The sequence below is a fragment of the Dendronephthya gigantea genome, unplaced genomic scaffold (assembly GCF_004324835.1).
Source record: "Dendronephthya gigantea isolate DGI-Jeju-01 unplaced genomic scaffold, DenGig_1.0 000031F, whole genome shotgun sequence".
Classification (NCBI taxonomy): domain Eukaryota; kingdom Metazoa; phylum Cnidaria; class Anthozoa; order Malacalcyonacea; family Nephtheidae; genus Dendronephthya; species Dendronephthya gigantea.
In genome coordinates this window covers 93,659-114,653 of record NW_021163041.1, presented here as the reverse complement: position 1 = coordinate 114,653, position 20,995 = coordinate 93,659, and the positions used below count along the sequence as shown (strand labels likewise).

The following is a 20,995-nucleotide window of genomic DNA, read 5'->3' as shown; positions in this document are numbered from 1 at the left end:
GAAATTTAAACTGCATGGGGGTGTTAAGTGAACACCCCCCCCCCCCCCGCGAACGTGCAAGCAAACAAGGGACATGTCGCAGTGCTCGGAAGCTTTCGTACAATTGCATTTCTTGTCTATAATGACTATATTCCCGAAACAATTAAGTCTATGAAAAGATAAACTTGTGTGTTTTTATGAAACTTGTTATAAAAAATAGGAAAATATTACTATATAGCCAGAAACCACATACTTGGGCTGCCTATATGCTAAAACGGGTGCTCTACGTGCGAATGCATTCATATGGCCATGATCAAATTAAATTCAGTCATTAGTTATATACATATAGCCCGTAGAACACACATCAAGTTGCTTTTACTCCATGAATTTATCGCTTCCAATTTTGATATCTAGTGAATTCATAGTCATAGATGTTATCAAAAATAGAAAAATAATATTGACTATTATGCATGTAACCGCATACATGTAAACGCATAAAATATAGCAGAGAAGCTTATGAGAGGCAATTATAAACTCGTCACGAGTTAAGTTCAGCAAAAATATCGGCTCGACCACAGCGGCTTACAAGACATGTAGAATCTCCCACACTTGTATATATCAACGTTTCCTATGGGGTATACTTGTAAATTTGTAATGTCATCATCGGTTGGCTCAAAGCCTTTTTCATCTATTCTTTACATAGTCGTGATATGTTTGCTCATACTTCATTGTATCACGGTTGAAGGAGTCCGCAGGAGGCCCAGGGTTAGGAGAAGATCATCAAGAACACGGACAACTCTATCAACTTCAAAAATCACTGCTAAAACACCACTTCCAGTGAGATCATACAGTTCAAGTATTATAAAGAGTCAAGCCCTGAACCCGGCGTATCAGCAGCCATTTCGAACACGTTTCCTCACGGGAGCAGTAGCTGGAGCATTAGTGTACAGTTACTTGTATTCTGCAAATCGTGCTTATAGTGGACTTTACACTCCTTATGAAACGTCAAACTTTTTAATTCCACAAAAACGAGCGCTGAGGGTTGCCAAGGAGCGATACCGAGTGCAAACAGCTGAAGGTACGCAATGCACTAACGGTACATTGAGGGTTGAGTATTCGTCCTCGATAAGAAATGTTACAACAAAGATTTTATATCAGTTACCACAACAAAATTTAACGAAAACTTTATCGAATTCGTCGGTAACAAATGCAGATATAACCGATGTTCCTGGTATTGAAAGTTATCAAGTAAATATGGAAGTGCATTCTCAGTATGGAAAAAGTTTAATAGTTGAAAGCTCCTATGAAAACTGCACGGATATGGTCACGAGCGTTGAGGCACATATGATCAGAATGTATGACAAAAATCCAAACTATAATTCAGCGTTTAGCATTGGATATATGTGGCATTCAGCTTCATTTAGTACACTTGCATTTACGATTTTATTTTTTTACATGTTTTACATATAAGCGTGCATGAATTCAGTTTTAGTTTATATCATGCCGGCGGTGCACGAATCAACTCACGTGCATGCCTCTTATGCAAATTTATATTCTCAAACCTTCCAAAACATTTTATAGATATAGGCCTAGTACTTCAATGAAAGATATCTTGAAGAGCCGGTTTAGGACCGTTTATCCATAAATGAAGGACCGTTTAAATGCATTATATATAGACTGCCTTTACATAATTATGTTTTTAAACGCTGCAGGTTGTTTTGTTGTTATGGGGTGTGTTGTCATGGTGTTCATTTCATTTCCTGAGGAAGCTGTTTTTCAATCGTTCAGTTTTACACTTGTGCTGTGACAGATAATTAAAATTTCTAATAGCTATATATTCTAAATTTACAGCCAAACACGCAGTCCGACCGTTATCGCGCAGGAAAAATATTGATCTCGAAACATGACATGAACAGGTTTACACAGTGTTACACAGTTTATGGTCCGTTATTCTAACAAATTTAGGCAATATAATTTTGTCAAAATAGACTGAAGCTATTGTAGTAAAGGACCGGTAAAAACAAAAACACGCGCCGCGACGAGGCTGATAAAGGACTACAGAAACTCGATTAAGTAATCATGATAATGGCTTTTATTAAGTGGCTTATTTGAACTTTACTAAAATGACGAAATTTATCACGAAATTTTTACTAAGAAAGTCATACACAAATTTTGCTCACATATTTCCCCCCGAAAAATTACGCCAATCTGCTCTCCCTTTGAGGCAGCACTTAACTTGCGATTGTAACTTTTTATCTATAATTATTCGTGTATGGCGTGCATGCATGTATGCGTGTGCATTCGTTTATTCCTTTTTAATTCCATGGCTTTTTGCGAGAGTTATGGAAAATGAATTTTGTATTTTGTATCTTGTATAGCTTTGAACGTACACATATGGATGCATGCAAGCTTATTAGAATTGCAATATTGCCATATTTGGTTATGTTGTGACGAACGTACGTGACGTACGATTACGCACGCAAAATATTTCATAATTATATACATGCAATAATCCTCGCCTCATAAAAAGCATACAGTTAAATACAAACTGCAGCTGTCATGCAGTTATCTTGACAACTACGACTTCGTGTTAGGTAGTTACTGTTGTCTCTCCGTTATTAAAATAAAACTACAGCTTAAACAACAATGTTGAATTTAGTCTTCGCAATCTTAATCTCAACTATATTCCACAAAAGTCTTGGTTATCCTTCCGGAGCTCCGTCTTCAAAATGTGGCGACATGACACCGCAACATGATGGAGTTAGCTCCCAACCGGCAGGAACTAGTCCATACAGTGTTAAAGTGGAGAAACCCTATTATATGCCAGGAGAAAATGTCAGGGTTTCAATTGAAAGTTCAAGTAATGATACCATCAAAGGTTATTTGATTCAAGCGAGACAAGTTGGAGGAAACACAGCAGTTGGATCGTTTTCATCGGCTCCTGCTGGTGGCAAACGTCTGAATTGTGGCAATTCCGAGGTACAATTGAACATTTATATGGAAAATTTTATATGCCAGATAATTCACCCTATAAAGATGACTGAAAATGTTTGAATTTTGAACAACGTTTTATATAGAATTTTAATAACTTGCTTCCTTGTTTTCTTTACGATGCAATCAATAGCTCGAAGCTAATTGTCTTTTTTATTTTTTACTAAATATCATGGACGTAAACATTTCGGGTTTGAATCAAGTACAAATTTCAAGGCTTAAATTAAGGCGTATTTGATCATACGCTTCTTTCAGACAGGATGCCGAAATTTCGTTTCGTTAGGCCAACTTGTCATTAATGCTATCAAGAAAACAAAGAAATTAAAAAAATGAAAACAAAGAAATTGTGTGATGTTGTCGCTGTTGCAGCTATCTACCAACCCTGAGAATAGAATAAGCTCTTTTAATATATATTTTTATGTACATTTATATAGGGTGCCGTTACACATGATTTCAGGCTTAACTTGAAGAAAGTAACATTTGAATGGGAACCACTAAAGAGTCTTTCTGGAAATATTTCGTTCTTTGCAACGGTTGTGAAAAACAAAACTATGTTCTGGGTAAAACTCGAGTCACCAGAACTCTACAAGAAGGTATAAGACATACAACATAAATTCAAATTGTATTTATATAGGGCATTCATCAAAACCATATACACTCGACCCATTCTATATATGTTACTATAGAAACAGACGGTCGAGCGAGTAAAAAGGTTATCCCTTATCGAAAGGGGACCACAAACACCTCTAAAAGTGTTTTGCCTTCCACATATGAATCGAATGTGTATCACAAATGCTTATTTTCCCTAAGCCAGGGCTTTAGAGGGCATGCACTATAGGGTCGCTTTAGTAACTTCTGGTGCACATAGCAATAATAGCATGTCTGCATGAGATTGCAGCAAATTAAACTGCACCGCTATACCAAAGTGAGCATACTTAAACTTACAATATGCTGTGTTGTGAATTTGAATTTGAACCGTTCAAGTTATCATTTCTGTATCCAAACCTTTTTAAAAGAGCCTGAGATTTTTATGAATGAGGAATGGAGAAAAATGCTAGAAATATAGTATTTTAACAGAAGTTAGAGATCGAAACTTTAAAATATGCCCTGTCTATATATTTTTAGGACGTACCTGGCGCAAGTCTGACTGTTCAGTCACCTGTAATCACAGAATCGCAGACCACTGTTCCTTCGCATTCTCAAAAAATGCAAACAGCAGCTCAATCGGTTTCAAGATACATATCTCCAAAAGCAAAGGTATCATTGAGCAGAAAATACATCATCCATCATCTGATTTTTAGATCTGGTCGCCCAGTGCACTTAACAGAAACTAAATAATTTGCTACAATTTCAAGGTGCTTCGAAAAAATGAACAAAAAATTTCAACTTTATTATAGGAGCACGTTTTTACTTTTTAGCTGTAAAATTACTTGTCATGCTTCCCTTACATGATGTTTATGATGTTCGCTACATCCTTTAAAACAAATTACCTTAAATGCCGATGATTTTTACATTTTTGTAGGAAACACAAATCCAATCAGTCCAAAAATCCGGAATCACAATATCCGGGTTCAGCAATTGTCAACAAATGCCAACAACATCTCAAGAAAATGTAATCCCCTGGCACACAAAAGCTGCAAAGACATCGATGTTAACACCAAGATTGATAGAAAATTCAAACCCAGCCTCAATTATATCGACGACGTCATCACCACGTATAGCAAATTTACCCCCTTCACCAAAGGTTGTATCTTTAGCATCCAGTTGGCATCCAGTTAGCTTACATAACGACACGGGCCCTGGAGTCACAAAGCCCGTAAAGACCTGGATATCTACACCAATACAGATGGTAGATTCAACCCCAGCTACAATTACATCGATGCATGAAGCAAATTCAACCTCTTCTTTCAGGTTTGCATCTTCAACACCCACAACAAATAAAACGTCTTGCCAACACAACGACGACGCGAAGTGCGATGGAGCTCAGACAAATCATGGTGCCATGTTTATATTCTTCTTTGTGTTTACCTTGGTATTCTGGCAAAATGCAGTCTGAATATAAGTCCAATTCAGTGACTGTCTAGCCTTTGCACTGGGACCTTAAATGGAAGTTATTTTGCATTTTCTAATATTACAATTGTTAGTATATAGTTTACGAGCAGATGCATGAGTTTTAAATCTTTTAAATCTTTTAAATGTGAACTGATAGTCGAGCCCTGCATGAACCCAGCGTATTATTACTTGTATTCTGCAAACCATGCTTATAGTGGATTTTACACTTATGAGTGAAACATCAAAATTTTTAATTCCACAAAAACGAGCGCTGAGGGTTGCCAAGGAGCGATACCGAGTGCAAACAGCTGAAGTACCCAATACACTAGCACCCAGTACATTGAGGGTTGAGTATTCGTCCTCGAAAAGAAATGTTACAAGGCAGATTTTACAGTCAGTTAACACGTACAAAATTTAAGAAGATTAACGAAACTTTATCAAATGCAGATATAACGGTTTCCCCCCCCCCCCCAATACGGTATATAGCCAAAAATGAATTTTTGTACCTAAACACCTGTAAAATGGCCTTTTATATTATTGTATCTTGTATAGCTGTGAACATACACAACATATGGATGCATGCATGCTTATTAGAATTACAATGCTGCCACATTAGTCATATAGTTGACATGTTGTGACGCACCACTACGCACGCAATATATTATCATTATACATGCCGCAACAACTGTACGACTTTGTTTTTGGTGTTTACTGTTGCCTCTCCATTATAAAAATAAAGTTTTAACAACAATGTGGAATTTAGTCTTCGCAATCTTAATCTCAACTTTATTTCACGAAAGTCTTGGTTATTCTTCCGGAGCTCCGTCTTCACAATGTGGCGACATGACACCGAAACACGGAGTTAACTCTCGACCGGCAGGAACTAGTCCATACAGTGTTAAAGTTGAGAAACCTTATTATATGCCAGGAGAAAATGTCAGGGTTTCCATTGAAAGTTCAAGTAATGATACCATCAAAGGTTATTTGATTCAAGCAAGACAAGTTGGAGGAAACACAGCAGTTGGATCCTTTTCATCGGCTCCTGCTGATGGCAAACTTCTGAATTGTGGCAATGTTAAGGTACGGACGAATAAATAAATTAAAAGACAAGTAATTCAATAAGTAATATATAGCAAACGTTTATCGATGGGAATTTTTTGATGCGAAATAAACATAAAATGTTAAATGTCTGACCAAGCGTTTTGGGTATGGCTTCCCGCTGTGGCATGGTAGTCAAAATATGTATCTCAATAACTGACATGCAGGGAGGAACGTGTGGGGGCGCATTCGAGTAACTTTTGAAACGTGACATATTTGTCTAAATATTTATGTAATGTGATTTTTTTTCGTATATATTCAGGAATGAAATTCTACCAAGGGAAGTCGACGTTGTGCTTATTATCATCATTATTATCGATCCCTATCAGTGAACCTAAAGCGGTACCCCTTAAACACATTTAGGCAGTTGGCGTTAAACACGTTTAGGCAGTTGGAGTTAAACACATTTAGGCAGTTCGGGAGTTAAACACATTTAGGCAGTTGGAGTTAAACACATTTAGGCAGTTGGAGTTAAACACATTTTGGCAGTTGGCGTTAACAAAATTTGCAAAGATCATGGATCAACTTTCGTACCTATACAACGGTTTTTCACTTCATGCACAATTTCCCCTGCCGTCGAGGAAAGATTTTGCGGACGATTATCTTTTGGTTTGTGTTTGGTTCTGGTTGAGTTACTTTAATGTAGCGAGTATTAACCGAGGTTCCTCGTTTTAGCAAAAGCAGCATACATCAAAATAATTTTCCTGGCGTTCCCGCCTTCAATCAAGCTGCCTTCGGCTTTGCATGGCTACGAAGTGTAAAAATACTTCAGTTATATTATTCTGAACCACGCGTATATATATAGACCTATATATATCAAGCCATGACGTATATATATATATATATATATATATATATATATATATATATATATATATATATATATATATATATATATATATATATATATATATACAGTAGTCCCCCGCTAACTCGAACTCGCTTAACTCGAACTCCTCGCTAACTCGAACTAAATCCAATTCCCCTTGAATTTGATAGTGTTTTTTATAGTAATTTACTCCGCTTAACTCGAACTCGCTTAACTCGAACTCCTCGCTAATTCGAACAAATTTTGTTTCCCTTTGGTCAAATGTATCCGGTTAACTCGAACTTTGGTTTCGAATCATAGATCAGCAAACTTTAAAATGTGAGAAGATAGAATTTTGACAACTGGAAACTATCAAAATAACAACAAGTTAATCAGTGTATAATTGTATATAAATGCTTATAAATTTTAAAAGATTTTGTATGGTGGTTATTGATCTAACGTTTTTAGTTCCTTTTGTATTCTTTCGATCTTTTTAATTTTAAAACGTCGTCCACTTTCGCTGACCATTCATATTGAGAGGCCTGGTATCCCTTAAAGAATGATTCGATTGGATTTTATATCTTACTTATCTCATATCTTACTTGTATTACTTATATAATAAACGTAATCTGACACCAACTCCGGTTAACTCGAACCCCCGGTAACTCGAACAATTTTTCTTTCCCCTTGGGAGTTCGAGTTAGCGAGGGACCACTGTATATATATATATATATATATATATATATATATATATATATATATATATATATATATATATATATATATATATATATAATATGTATACCTTTGTAGGGTGCCGTTACACACAGTACTGGACTAAAAAACGTAAGGACCGTGAACTTTGAATGGCAACCATCACCAGGTCTTTCTGGAAATATTTCGTTTTTTGCCACGGTTGTAAAAGAGAAGACGGTATTCTGGGTAAAACTGGAGTCACCAAAAATATATAAGGTAAACAATATCTACATAATTTTAATACACCGGAGGTGTGCATGGTTAAATGTGTTTTAAGAGCTCCTGCATGCATGGTAGGCATGAATCTCAGGACAACGATATTTATACCTTTTATCTTCTATGCCCCTGGCCTCCTCCTCTTGGGCTAGCCTCGCGCGACTGGAGGGCGCTCATTAAACCTTCATGGCCAGGTAACTGAGGTTGGGGTCATGATGTTGGGATGAGGTAACTTGGGTTAACGGTGAGGTAATATATTTATATATGTTGGCTTCCCTCTATTTGCTGAGACAATATTCACGACCGTCGAAGATCTCAGACTTGGCTATGTATTTGCATTAAGAAATATCGTAGAAATGATAAGGGTATGCTTCTATAAGCACCTATTTTTGTAGTCTGCATTTTCCTTTTCCTCTTCCTTCTGTTCTTTCTTTTCATGGTTGCCTTTCTTGCATGCTCCTCTTCGTCTTCTCTCTATTCCTCATGGTCCACCTCATGTATGCTCCTATAGTCCTATACTATATATTTTTTAGCTCCCTAGGCTGCTACTTCAGCGCCCTAGGTTTAAGTTTTAGATACGAACTTATTATTTGAATATTTAAAATATCGTTACTGTAAATATTAATTTATTTTTTTAAGAAAATGGCTGGACTAACCCCAAGTCAGACTATCTTTTATTCGTCTCAAACATCTGTATCTTTGATCACAAAGCCGACGATGAGTGTTTCTACACACACTCAACCTATGCCGTCTACCTCGGAACAAGATGAAAGATCTAGGCGAACCTCCCAACAAAATGAAAAGTCTAGACCTTCGGAACCAAAGGCATCTATGGTCACTTCAACCTTAACCACAGTTGTTTCTTCAACGCCCACAACCAGTAGTACCAGCATTATTAAATCAGTAAATCATAGCATCGTGTCCATGATATTCATTGGGTTACTTTTAGTATTTTGGCAGAATTAAGTATTGGGAGCAAGAAACGAACTGAATTTTCATTTACACCTTTATTATAACTGCACTAACTTTTATATTTTTTACGTATGCATACTATATATATACGGAGGGACAGCATTATGTTACTAGGGTGCATGACTCGCTGCATGGGATTTAGCCCCACCAATAATTTTTCCGTAATTAGTTTTTAATTTCGAATATTTTTTAGTTCGCTCAAATTTACAAGCAATATTTTTAGCAATTTGTAGTTTTTGCTTACAAATACAAGCATATGCATATCTTATCTTGAATACTGTCGCAACATTCACATCAACTTTAATAACCAAACAAACGAGTATTCTAATAATCTAATTTCCTACGATATATCTGTCGTGATAAATCCGCTATGTTTACAGAATCAATCATCATGACATTAGTCTATATTGCTTTTTGACTATACTACATCGTCGTTAGTGGAACATGATTATAATAATGAGTAATCTGACTATAACTTCGTGCAGCAGTTAAGTTTTACATGGAAATTTATGGATTGAAATTAGTTATGTTCACTACATATGTTTAGCCAAAATAAAAAAAAACATGGAGACAAAAAATATCTACTATTTCTCAATAATCCTTAAATTGAGAATCATTTGTGGCCATTTCAAAGGCCTATATTTCAAAATTGTCCCTGACCACCCGACAGTCAAAACCCTCCACAAAGCCAAAGATTATAGCATGCCTTCTCCTTCGACGAATTTGCAGTCTAAATTTTCTGTTAGACGCGATGAGGAACTAATATATTTTCAATATTTCATCTACTGCTTACTTGCATTATATTTCGAAATTAATAATGCTAAAGCAAAGAGGAACTAAATCCATTCAAACTCAGCGAAATATTCTATAATTTCGAAGCGGCATTCTCTATGTGTGTAGTTACTCCTATAAAGGCATTTCCTTTTCTCCGACCAAATTTTACATTTGTACCCATCACTTTGCAGGTCCTTTTCAAGTATTTCCATCAATAGTTTCATGTTGATGTTAGACCCATCGTCATCAATAATTATATCAGCGGCTTCAAGTCGTCGTTTCGTTTGACCAAATTTTTCTTGCTTGCAGTTACCCTCACATTCAACCGACAATAGATGTTCGTTTAGAACACACTCAATTGGATCATCCAGCTTCTTTTTCTCAGATGAAGTAATGAGTCCAACAGTCGCTACTTGTGTAAGATTTTCTTCGCTTTTCTTCTGGGCTTTCTGAATCACATTTTCTTTTATAAAATCGAAGTTTTTCAACTTGTTTTTTGTCGCCTCCTGCAATCGAAAGCGAAATATACCCGGTGTATTTTCGAGTCTCTTTATTAACGTCTGAATTTGGTAGTATAAGGCTTCCTTGTAAACCTGCAATTGTACAAAATAAAACAAAATATATATCAATACTTGAATGGTTCATGTTTTATTCTATAGAAACCTTTGAAAATTAACCATAAAAAAATTATGAATTTTTCGATTGGATGAAACCTGCATGCATACCTGCATGCTAAGATTATTTGGTGGCATTGTCGATTTATCTCTAAGAAAATTTAATATATGCTCAAATGGTTCTCCAGGTCTATCAATAAATGGACAACCATCTTGATCTCGTTCAAGATTATGTTTTCCACTAAACATAGACGAGAGCATTGATTCCTCGCCACATAAAGTAGCTAGCAAAGTTTCATAATGCACTCCTCCAACGTTAATTCGAATCACGGATGGTAGAGCTCTCTGAAATTGAAAAAGTTAATTTTGTAAAATAGCTATGATATTGCTTGTAATTTTAATTTTAGGACAAATCATATTTTTATGTTATGCATATTATATTTTCGTACAACGTACAAAGATCATATTCCAGGGGGAAAGTTTGAATTGGGTCAGTTACCGTATGACTGCTCTAAGCCATGCAATGATCCACGGCGTACACGCGTACGCGATGTATATCGAAACGATTTCGACTATTGGCATACAAGGATTGTTAAGTTAAAGTTAAAGTTAAAGTGTATAGTTTTCATATATATATATCGTTGGTCATTGGCCATGCTCCACGTTTTATTGTCGTTATTCAATGAAGTATTTTTTTTGGAGAGACAAAGCATTTTATCAATGGCGGCGCCAGGGTAAAATGAAATGGGGGGGGGAGGGCAATTGGGGGTCAAAGAAATGTTTTGGGACTGTAAATTTCACACGCAAAGAAGCAGTTGTAATTCAAGAGACCCACACAGAGGCAGGACGCGATTTGGCAACGTTTTTTATATTTCAAAATCGAAAAAATTATGAATCATAATATTCTTGTAGATTTAACGATAATACATTTTGACTGCTCTGGTGTTCTTAGATTCCAAATTTAGTTTCCAGAATTTAATCTTAATGCATGAGATTGATGAGAACGAGGCTTAGACCGCCCTTGCATGAATACAGAAAGCAGTCGGGGCCTGATTAAACGGATTTTTTTGTCAACCTTACATGATTGTCATTATCACTCAGATTTTCCCCTTTCATCACTGCAACTTTCAAGATGCCAGTTCTGCTTCCTATAATCAAAAACAATATTCAGTTTATTTATTTATTTTTCTTTGCCAGTCGAACACAAAGAGATACAGTAATACAAAAAATAACTGCACAAATAATTACATATATATACAGTATATTTCATAAACTGACAATCATGGCAGGGTATTGCTACAGCTCACGCCAATTACAGCAGCCCTTTCAAAACAAATAAAATCGACATGGTGCAATCTCTATTTGATCATTTATAGTAATACAATATCTAGTTTCCACTCAGGAAAACCATCCTCATGATAGGTGCAGAATAGAAACTTCAGTATTAATAGGTCGTTTGTACACCATGAGTTCACAAAAGCAAAATGACTGCTCACACCCCCCAGGAAGATCCACCTATGAGGAAATTTACCTCTAACAAAGCTGGACAAAACGAACACAAGGACACACATTTGAATTAATAGCAGCACGAGTTTGAATTAGACAAATTAAGGGCGTTATCTTCACTGCGTTGTTAGTCCTTTTGGAACGGAACATTCCAAGCTCTCGCACAACGCTAGAAAAGAACGACTTCTGGAACTTTGCAGTCTTACACTTTGGTGTGATGAACGTCAAGCACTCGGGGTTGGATGATCTCGTGTTGCTCTCTCCCGATTCTGAATTGAAGAACTCTACCTTTAACTTTTATCATTCCATTGATTCATGAACACCAGATCCAAAAATTCGAGCCAATAGCAGAGCGGAATGAGTCGCTTACTATATATAGTTAATATCGCAGATAATTGGTGGATCCAAAATACACTTGCTCCTCGCGTTTTTTCGTCCGTTTAATCATGCAGTTCCACAGCTTGTGGCGCCCAGACTTGAGACGCATAGCATAGCTTTCAACGTACAAGAATCAAATATAGAGTACGGCGAACCGAGATAGATTTTATATCCAGTGTAGACCTCCTAACGTATCCGATTTTCTCGTGGACTGAGCACATTGGTCTTCAACATGTTTGGACCAAGTCAAATTGGAAGCACTCCATACTCCTAAATCACGCTCTTGAACAGTGCTTTCTACGACGGCATCGTGTAATTTGTAGTTCTATTTTCTGGTGTTGTGGGGTTATTCGCAAAACTTTACATTTTTCAGCGTTTAACATCAGGTTTACCTTACTGAAACGTTGATTCTTGAAGCGATGATGCATCAGACATCCACTGTTTTAAAAACCTTTGTGTCGTAGCTGCAAAGGTTGCAATGCTCGATTTGTCCACACTTTCGGAGAGGTGGTTTTCGTACGAGAGAAACATGCAGCAGTGGGCTGTGGCATAGAATTGAGGCTTGCGTTACGCCAGCTAATGGTCTTGATATTGCTCCACCAACTGCTGTCTGTTGATAACGATTGCTGAGATAGGATGCAAACCAGTTTAGAATATACCTTGAAACCCGAACTCGCATAATCGGTGCAAGAGCTGAACGTGACTTACTTTATCAAGTGCCTTCGACATGTCCTGTCCAGGTAGATTACGTCTATCTGCTTACCGTGGTCTAATTTCCGGACTATCTGTTCGAATACTTCCATCAGTTGCGTCACGCATGACTTTCGACGGACAAAAAAAACCGTGTTGAGAAGAGTTTATTTGTTGAAAAACGTGATGTTCGATGTTGAGGAACACGCAACGTTCAAGGACTTTAGAGACAATGGGAAACAAGGAAATTAGACGGTAGTTCTCTACGTACGATTTGTCGCCACGTTTTAAATACAGAATAATTTTACTCCCGCATGGATAAATGCGGGGGGGGGGGGGTCGCGAGGGTTATTCTGTTTATACATCACGATCATGCTGGATATAATTTTAGATATCTTAAAATCATTGCTGATGAATTACGTATTTTGAACCTTTAAATCCCAGAGGATCGCTGAATTGATTTATATAAAAGATAGTCTCGATCGGTTGACTGCATCACGAACGATTTAGAAACCGGTCCCCGCAAGCATACACTAAGTTGAATGGTGATGGAATTGATGACGGAGATTAGTGAGCTTAAGCGTAAGTGACGTTTTTTGACAACACAAACGGTATGAATAACGTCAAAAGACTGGGTCAAGAATTGTAATTGGTGACAACGTACGTGTTGTCAAAAACGTCACTTAATTCCTTAGCGCTTCTTTCCACTTGCACTGCACGTTTTTTGAACGTATCGCGCATATATGGACGTAAATTGTGTTTTTCTCTGGCATAAAATTAATCTAATTTAGAAATTATATACAACAGCTTAGAAGGTTTTAAATGCACGTGAGTGTGTATATATATATATATAAGCCCTCAGGGCTGCTATCCACTGGCATGTACTGCACGTTTTTTTTAACGTACCGCGCATATGCACGTAAAGGTTTCAAATAATTTAAATGATACTTATGAAATCGACGATCGAATAGATGCATAGGGTTGTATTCTATTGATGATTTGATGTGTTTTTTCTGGCATAAAATTAATTTAATTATATACAACAATTTAGAAGGTTTTAAATGCACGTGCGTATACGCGCAAACAACGCGACATGCATGTACAGTGGAAAATAAGGTTGCACGCGTACTTTGTTATTTTGAACAAATTTTCTGCACCGGCTGCCAACAATTCATCGCCGACTGCGAACCATGCTTAATTTGACTTCTTTAGCTGTTTGACGTTTGCCATGAACGTCAATTTAATGCTAATATATGTTATTGCCCATCATTTTTTGCCCAGTAAGAAATGCTTCCTCTTGGCTTGAGAAATAGTATATGAAATAATTGAATGACTGCGACTAGGCGTTCTTCTTGATTGATCTTTAGATATTTCTATAGCCATATTCACGCAATTGAATGAGTTAAAATTAAAAAGTGCCAGTCAGTGTATTACTATGCAATTGTTTTGGCACTAAAATTGAACATCAAAGACAAAGTATAGCAGATACGATGCTTCTGAAGTTGGATAATAAAGCTAAAACTCAGTAAAACGACTAAAAGGCAATGTTTTTATCATTTCGAGACAGAGCGAGCATATATATACATGTTGATATTATAAATTATTAATTATTGCCCGCACTTTTGAACAATATAAAATTTTCTCAAGCGTCGTATAAATAGCGTAGAAAACTATTTCCACTGTATATTACCGCCATATCAAAATTTTATTATATGTAGAAGAATGTATTAAAGTTTATACCTGTTCAGAAATACTAGTTCAGCTTTAAAAAGGTTATGTTTGATCCTTTCTTCGAAGCAGAGAGTAGTATAACATCTGCTGACGGCCAAAATAATATATGTATTCATTTGTTTTGGCTTGTCCCAGTCCACTGTTTGTATGTATGAGACAAGATGCAAATGAAACACCTGTCATATATAAACGTGGGGACTATTTCGTATTTCATATTTCCGATCGTACACTCGTTGAAATAAAGAGCGCCACTATATCGTTCAAATTTTTTTGCGCACTAGAATTTCAATGTTGATTACAAAGGTATTTCCGAGACTGTGACAAGGCGGTTTTCAACTGAGCGGGTTTTTCGATCGAACGATTTTTTGCTCGGCTTCCTCTCAATTTTTATCGTTCAAGTGATCCGCTTCGCCTTTGGTCAAACGTCTCAAAAATTCGTTCGATCACAGAATTCCGCCTGATAGTGGAAAATCGGGTCAGAAAAAGGCCCGATTTACAAACTTTACACTGTTAGATCAGAATTGGAATTTTGAACAGGTCTAAGACTTTTTTATAGAAGAAGACATCGAAGTAGAACTCTGGTGTGTATACTTTAGGAATAAAAAATTCTTCTTAACAAACGACAAGGTTTATCGCAAACCGTTCAAGTATATATATGCGCGTCTCCCATGCATGCAATGGTACACTATTGTCCGCCAATATTACTATCAGCATTCATCTCATACACGCATTTTGTCTTCATTGAATAATTACAGAACCTCCATGTAATTGAAATGCTGATAAAGAGAAAAAAAGTAAAATTAATAAAGTAAAGACTGAAGTACCCATTGTGTACAGCTAATGCTGTGGGCTCAACTACTGCCAAAAGTGTTGTTGCATTATACTGATAGCTATAATGCAATCTCTATAGAGACACTTTTCCTCTCACTTGCAATATTTGACCTTCATTAGAATCGCTAAACCATCGATCACTTATATAGGACTTCTGATCGGTGCATATAATAGCTAACACATGCATGCATACACGTATGATTCTTGGCAAATGCAGGAACCATGCAGTTTATTCGTTTTAATCTAATCTTAGTCACCGTACGTGCATGGACATTATAAGATCATGCAGTTTCAAGAGATCGCTTGTATGTATATATGAATGATATTTTTCATACCGCCAAAATTAATGCTCCAAAAAGAAGGGCTTTGCTTTTTACCGGTAGGTCTTTATCGACTAAAATTAAATTAAAAATGTAAATTAAAAATGATGTTCACCATGCACTATAGCAAATATATAAATAAGTTATTAATGTCAGTTGGTATATATACATTGACGTACCCCTAAGTGTAAAATTGTCAACCTCAGGTGACAAAAAAAGACTTAGACTACCACCGCAGCAACCTCGCCAGTCATGAGATATTTCACCAACTTGTTTTGAAAGGCTTTTATTCATAATCTAATTGATGATAAATAATTAGTTTATATAATAAAATACTAAGCAGCTATAGCAGCAGATACCGGTATATAATACCCTTAATGTATGAAAGTTTTGTTTTCCCCGAGGGGAAGTGAGAAACATTGAGACTCGAGGGAAAACAAAACTCACTATTTCCCGAGGTATAGTGTACATCAAGTGTTTTGTTATATAGGAACAAAAACATACATGTTACACAACAATTTCATTTAAAAAAATCCATGCACTTTACTTTGTTATGAAAAAATGCGGGCAACAATTTTTCACTTGTTTCCCTGGAGGGAAACATTGCAATTATTTAAAGTCACGTGACTACGAATGAACCAATCACATTTAAAATACACAGCACCTATATAACAACATTGTCTAACAGTTTAACGTCTTTTAAAAAGGACATCAAACTTCTATCATAAATCTAAAATGATATTATGCTACAACCAAAAACATATATTATTTTTGACCTGCAGTCATCATATATTATTTGTGACCCGCATACATGGTATCGCGTAAGATATGGTGAGGACAGTATTTCACAGTATTTTTAGGCTTTGCTGACTAGCCAGCTATATAGGTCTTGATTGTCTAAAATGATATACCGGCCCCCGCGCATGCTGCAGACTGAATTGGAATTTGCCGTACGTTTTTTCCCAGACGGGGTTTCATGCCCTCGATCGAAACCGTCGCACACCATTTTTTTCTTACCCTAAAGACATCGGGCCTTGTACACTCGAACACGCAGCCCCCAGGACCATTAACAATAAACTCCACATTGCCTACTTCGTCTGCAATCTCATAATAAACAGAAGGACCAAACCACGACAAGCAGGTTTCACGCGCACTAAAATGTTGAAATGATTTTCTTGAGAGAAGATTGACCCATCATCAGCCATGCATGCTACACATGCAGTTATTGAAAGTTAATTGTTCGCGAGAGTACGCAAAAGTATATATACATGCATGCACACGAAACGCTCTGTTTTAGGATTAATCAACCTACGCATGTTTGACAAAACCCAAGATCTGCGCTCTTCTGTCTCTCACAACAATGGTAGCACGTGAACGAGGAAAAAAGATTGGGCTACAACATTTCATCAATCGTTCAAATTCCAAAATTTTGTTGTTGGATGTTTTGTCGAACACACTCATAAAAAAAGGACGATTAGTTGAACATATAGCTCTGACAATAGCCGGGTGAGCATTCTCTGAAAATAAATATATATATATACTATTATTCAGTTCGAAATCAAGTTATTAAAAGGGAGCTATAAAAAAATATCACCGGATTCGCCTTAAATTATCTTGGGATCTTGAAATTTTCACTTAAACATATTTTATTTAGACTATCGCTAGATTGTTTGCCTCTCCAATATATAGCATGCAGGAAAATTAAACAAATTTCGATTGCGTCTATAAATACTAATTATCTAACTCTGGATTACGAAAGAGCGTGATTGCCTACTAATAAATACAGGGACTGTTTACACCAGGACCGGTTTTCGAAAGGCGTTTAATAAGGTGGATAAGCCAACGTTTAAAGATACTCTCTACATAACCTACATCACTTCCATTGACAATTAACCTACATATTTACATCGAAATATTTCAGTTCAGTTGTTCAATAAATAGATAATTTTTTTTTCTATTTTGAACTTAACAACCGGCCCCAGTGGCATAGATCGATCCGAGTTCGATCGGTTTAGGAAGGTGATCTAAGATCAATCTGAGGTTGATCTAGTTTACATGCATCTGGACGCATTGATTGGATATCGATCTAACACAAGCATGGAAATGGAATTATTACCAAACTGCTGAAAACAGAAAACACTAGTGGACAAGGTTTATTACGTTAGACTATCAAGCTATCATATATACAGAGCTTTATTTTAAGAGCTTTAGATCTATATTCGTGATCGTAACACGAAAGGTTATAACCCCGTTTTTTAGTTTCCATCTGCCATAATTCGGAACCAATTTCTATAGTACAAATGAAGCACACTCAAGTCAACCGACCTGTTCTCAATGAAACTATGTATATAGATCGCTATCGCTTAGCATGCATGTGTATATAGTGTGAATTAATTAACATCTGCGAAAAGGAGCCAAATGTTACCAACTGTATAGATCGATCGAACGATCATAAACTGAATGAGAACAGGTCCCTTGAAAACACTTAAAGAAAAAAAACGTAATCTCATTCATAATACGCATCCAGGGTATTGTTGGGGTTACATTTTGGGTTATAAGAATGGTGAATTTTCCAACCTTCCTCTATTGTTAGTACAGTTTTCATGTTTCCGTCGTGAACCTGATATTTGTTGCAAGTCCACCATGCTATATAAAACGGACAGACAGTAGAAAGTTAGAAATCAGATTGCATATATAATATTCTCCAAGTAATTACACTTAAAATCACTACATGCATGTATAAAAGTTCAAAGGTTTAGACAACTTTTTTGCAGTGCCATGCAGTAGTGACTATTATAGAGATCATCCGTTTTTCATTTTTCATCCCAAAAACGTGAAGATTATTCAACTCAAAAAAAATATATGTGGCAATGTGCCGGCAAAAGGTAATTTTGAGGTTTATTTTGCATATATATACATGCAAGTTTCGTTACTTTTCTCATGACCTCTGCTACATGCATGCATGTGCTGATGATGTACATAGCCTATATATATATGTTCAATCAAAAGGTTTGAAAATTCCATCATTAATGAAACCCTTTACCTTTTACATCAGGGCATTTACCTTCAGTTACAAAAGCTTCGGCGATATATTTTATATACCCTCGTGGCTTTAGCCTTTACTGCATGTTGTCCTTTACGCGTTAGCTCAGACGGCTATATGGGTACGCGGGTGAATTAAAAACACATACATGCACATGTTCATTTGCTCATCTCTCGGAGCGTTTCACATTCGATCGAGTATTGCTTTGGACACACGCGAGCTATACCTCAATGCTGTAAGCTTCTCTATCCATTTTCAACCAAATATTTGTATGGAAAGTAAAATTATATGCGCGACCTTGGCATACGAAATTGTTTGCTTTAATTGCTTATTTGCAGACCGATTCAAGGATCGCGTGGTCCATGGATAATCAGATACATACGTTCATTTTCTTCCTTTAATTGCTGCTGTCCGACAAGCGTTGTGACTTCTGATAAACTCGCTAGTTCATTTTCTAATCCAAGCGAACCGATATTTTCACCAGAAAGCACATACTGTTGATTTTGTGTCTCAGCCATGATTGAACAAATTAGAGTGAGTATGATAGCCGACTAGCCGTGGAGAATTGTTTATGGTGTATTGAATTACTGTATGCGGTATATCAAATGACAGCACTTTCTGATTTGTTTGGCAAAGTAGATGGTATCAATACAGTAAAGATAGAACAAGTACGTGCCATTTGAATATTTTTTTAGCTTTTCACAGGTGCGTTAGCGACTTGCTGCATGCATACGGTCCATGCAATTATTGGTTTCTATGCAGGAGTAAAAATTAAAGAGGAGGCATGAAAAAACATACGAAAATGACCTCCGAGCTGAGACTTCAGACTTAATCATTAAACTATATCATGAGATCATGAGCAATGCTTTATAATTGAGCTTTGGAAAATAGGTTTTAGGGTGATCGAAAACATATTTATGCAAGTCTAAAACTAAATGTTGATTTGGCGTCATATCAGGAAATGAAAAACATTTAGGCATGGTACTCTATAACGTATTGTATGATTTGTATCTTCTCTATAGCTATTGCAGGATTACTCTTTAATTCTATTTTCCGGATTTCCATTCACATGCAGGTTCAGTTTTTCGATTTCTTCAGCAACTCGTGTTTTTATCCGCTACACGATAAACGCTTCTTCCGTTTCCCAAGCTTTTTCATGTTATCATGCAGTTGCGTTTGCCCCTCCAGACTTAACAAATGAACCCACGTTTTTCCCTTTATCGCTTCCGCTTTTGCCCACATTTTTCCATGATTTTCCCATATGTTTTGCACCAACTACGACCGTTCGACTTGATTTTCGGCGTCCCCCAAACCACGCGTCGGTGTCGACAAACAAACAGATAGCGATAAACGCGAGAACCAAAATTTTGTAATCAACTTTCATGATTTTCATATGTGGAAGACACCGAACGAAAGTGACAAAATCTAGAGCGCTTGCGTTTTTAAGGAGAGGCACCCTATGTGGCCTGAAATTATATTGACAACATATTTTCAAATAATAAATACATCTTGTGACCTTGACGTAGAAGAGAGAACTGGAAGATTCATGACCCATGTCATGAACGGATTCAATGATATATATTTAACTACTACTCGCGTGAAACTAAATGGAAGTACCAACTACCAAGTGATGAATTGTAACCCAGTGCAAAGGGTCTGCAAAGAATATTTTAATTCTATTGAATTGGTGGGTCTCATCGTACACTGCATGCATGACGTTAATAAATCGGTTGATGTTGACTGTGTGTCAGCGTTGTGTCCACGTTGTATATCATAGGCAAGGCTTTTTTTAACAATATAACTGGAGAGAAAAAGCCTCCCAGCCCCTCCTTCGGCCCTCTTGAAAGACCTTTTAAAGAGTTCGATAATTCGATTCAGAAGAAACTCAAGAAAGTATAATGATATTCTGCCATCAAACCTCCCCGTAATTCATATGCAATGATTCCTCTTTGTATACATATTTATTATATGCGTCAATACTATATAAACCTATATAAAGAAGTACTGAAAGTACTGATCTTTGTAAATTTAGTACTTCCTGTCGTGCATGAGAAATCTAGCTGAAACGCATCTTTAATTCGCATCCTCTTCAGCTCTGAACGGCGTATATACAGTTTGTATCTTCCTGCATACTTTGTCAATTATAGCTATTTTCCTTAGACGGAAATGCATGTGATGGGGTATAAAACCATCGAATTACCTTTGGGACGTCAGAATTTGTACAGTATCTTTTCAG

At 36.6% G+C, this 20,995-nt stretch overlaps 2 protein-coding genes across 8 annotated transcripts; one reads left to right on the top strand and one right to left on the bottom strand.

The window, feature by feature from the left end:
• The first annotated feature begins 1,451 nt into the window (after positions 1 to 1,451).
• LOC114524692 lies at positions 1,452 to 8,957 on the top strand. Of its 3 annotated transcripts, none has more exons than XM_028545847.1 (6): positions 1,452 to 2,958; positions 3,405 to 3,563; positions 4,096 to 4,227; positions 4,493 to 6,102; positions 7,742 to 7,900; positions 8,540 to 8,957. In XM_028545847.1, exons 1-4 carry the CDS (start codon positions 2,626 to 2,628, stop codon positions 5,024 to 5,026), a joined length of 1,158 nt encoding a protein of 385 aa, XP_028401648.1. In that variant the 5' UTR covers positions 1,452 to 2,625; the 3' UTR covers positions 5,027 to 6,102; positions 7,742 to 7,900; positions 8,540 to 8,957. The 3 variants fall into 3 exon arrangements, with proteins under 3 accessions (XP_028401648.1, XP_028401649.1, XP_028401650.1); XM_028545848.1 differs by lacking the exon at positions 8,540 to 8,957 and adding an exon at positions 8,053 to 8,261; XM_028545849.1 differs by lacking the exons at positions 7,742 to 7,900; positions 8,540 to 8,957 and adding an exon at positions 6,383 to 6,600.
• A 646-nt stretch (positions 8,958 to 9,603) lies between these two features.
• Positions 9,604 to 20,963, bottom strand: LOC114524693 (BTB/POZ domain-containing protein KCTD7-like). Of its 5 annotated transcripts, none has more exons than XR_003687112.1 (8): positions 19,142 to 20,963; positions 18,294 to 18,362; positions 17,029 to 17,233; positions 16,734 to 16,869; positions 15,896 to 16,013; positions 15,732 to 15,790; positions 14,575 to 15,341; positions 10,193 to 10,239 (listed from the first exon to the last, which is right to left on the bottom strand). XR_003687112.1 is itself a non-coding variant. In XM_028545852.1 (5 exons), the coding sequence occupies exons 2-5, from the start codon at positions 11,829 to 11,831 to the stop codon at positions 9,709 to 9,711; spliced, it is 873 nt and encodes a 290-aa protein (XP_028401653.1). In that variant the 5' UTR covers positions 11,832 to 12,770; positions 12,853 to 13,136; the 3' UTR covers positions 9,604 to 9,708. The 5 variants fall into 5 exon arrangements, 3 of the variants coding, with proteins under 3 accessions (XP_028401653.1, XP_028401654.1, XP_028401652.1); XR_003687111.1 differs by lacking the exon at positions 10,193 to 10,239 and adding an exon at positions 10,532 to 11,408; XM_028545852.1 differs by lacking the exons at positions 14,575 to 15,341; positions 15,732 to 15,790; positions 15,896 to 16,013; ... (2 more) ...; positions 18,294 to 18,362; positions 19,142 to 20,963 and adding exons at positions 10,372 to 10,605; positions 11,341 to 11,408; positions 11,792 to 12,770; positions 12,853 to 13,136 and having other exon boundaries at positions 9,604 to 10,239.
• Between the last annotated feature and the right edge of the window lie 32 nt (positions 20,964 to 20,995).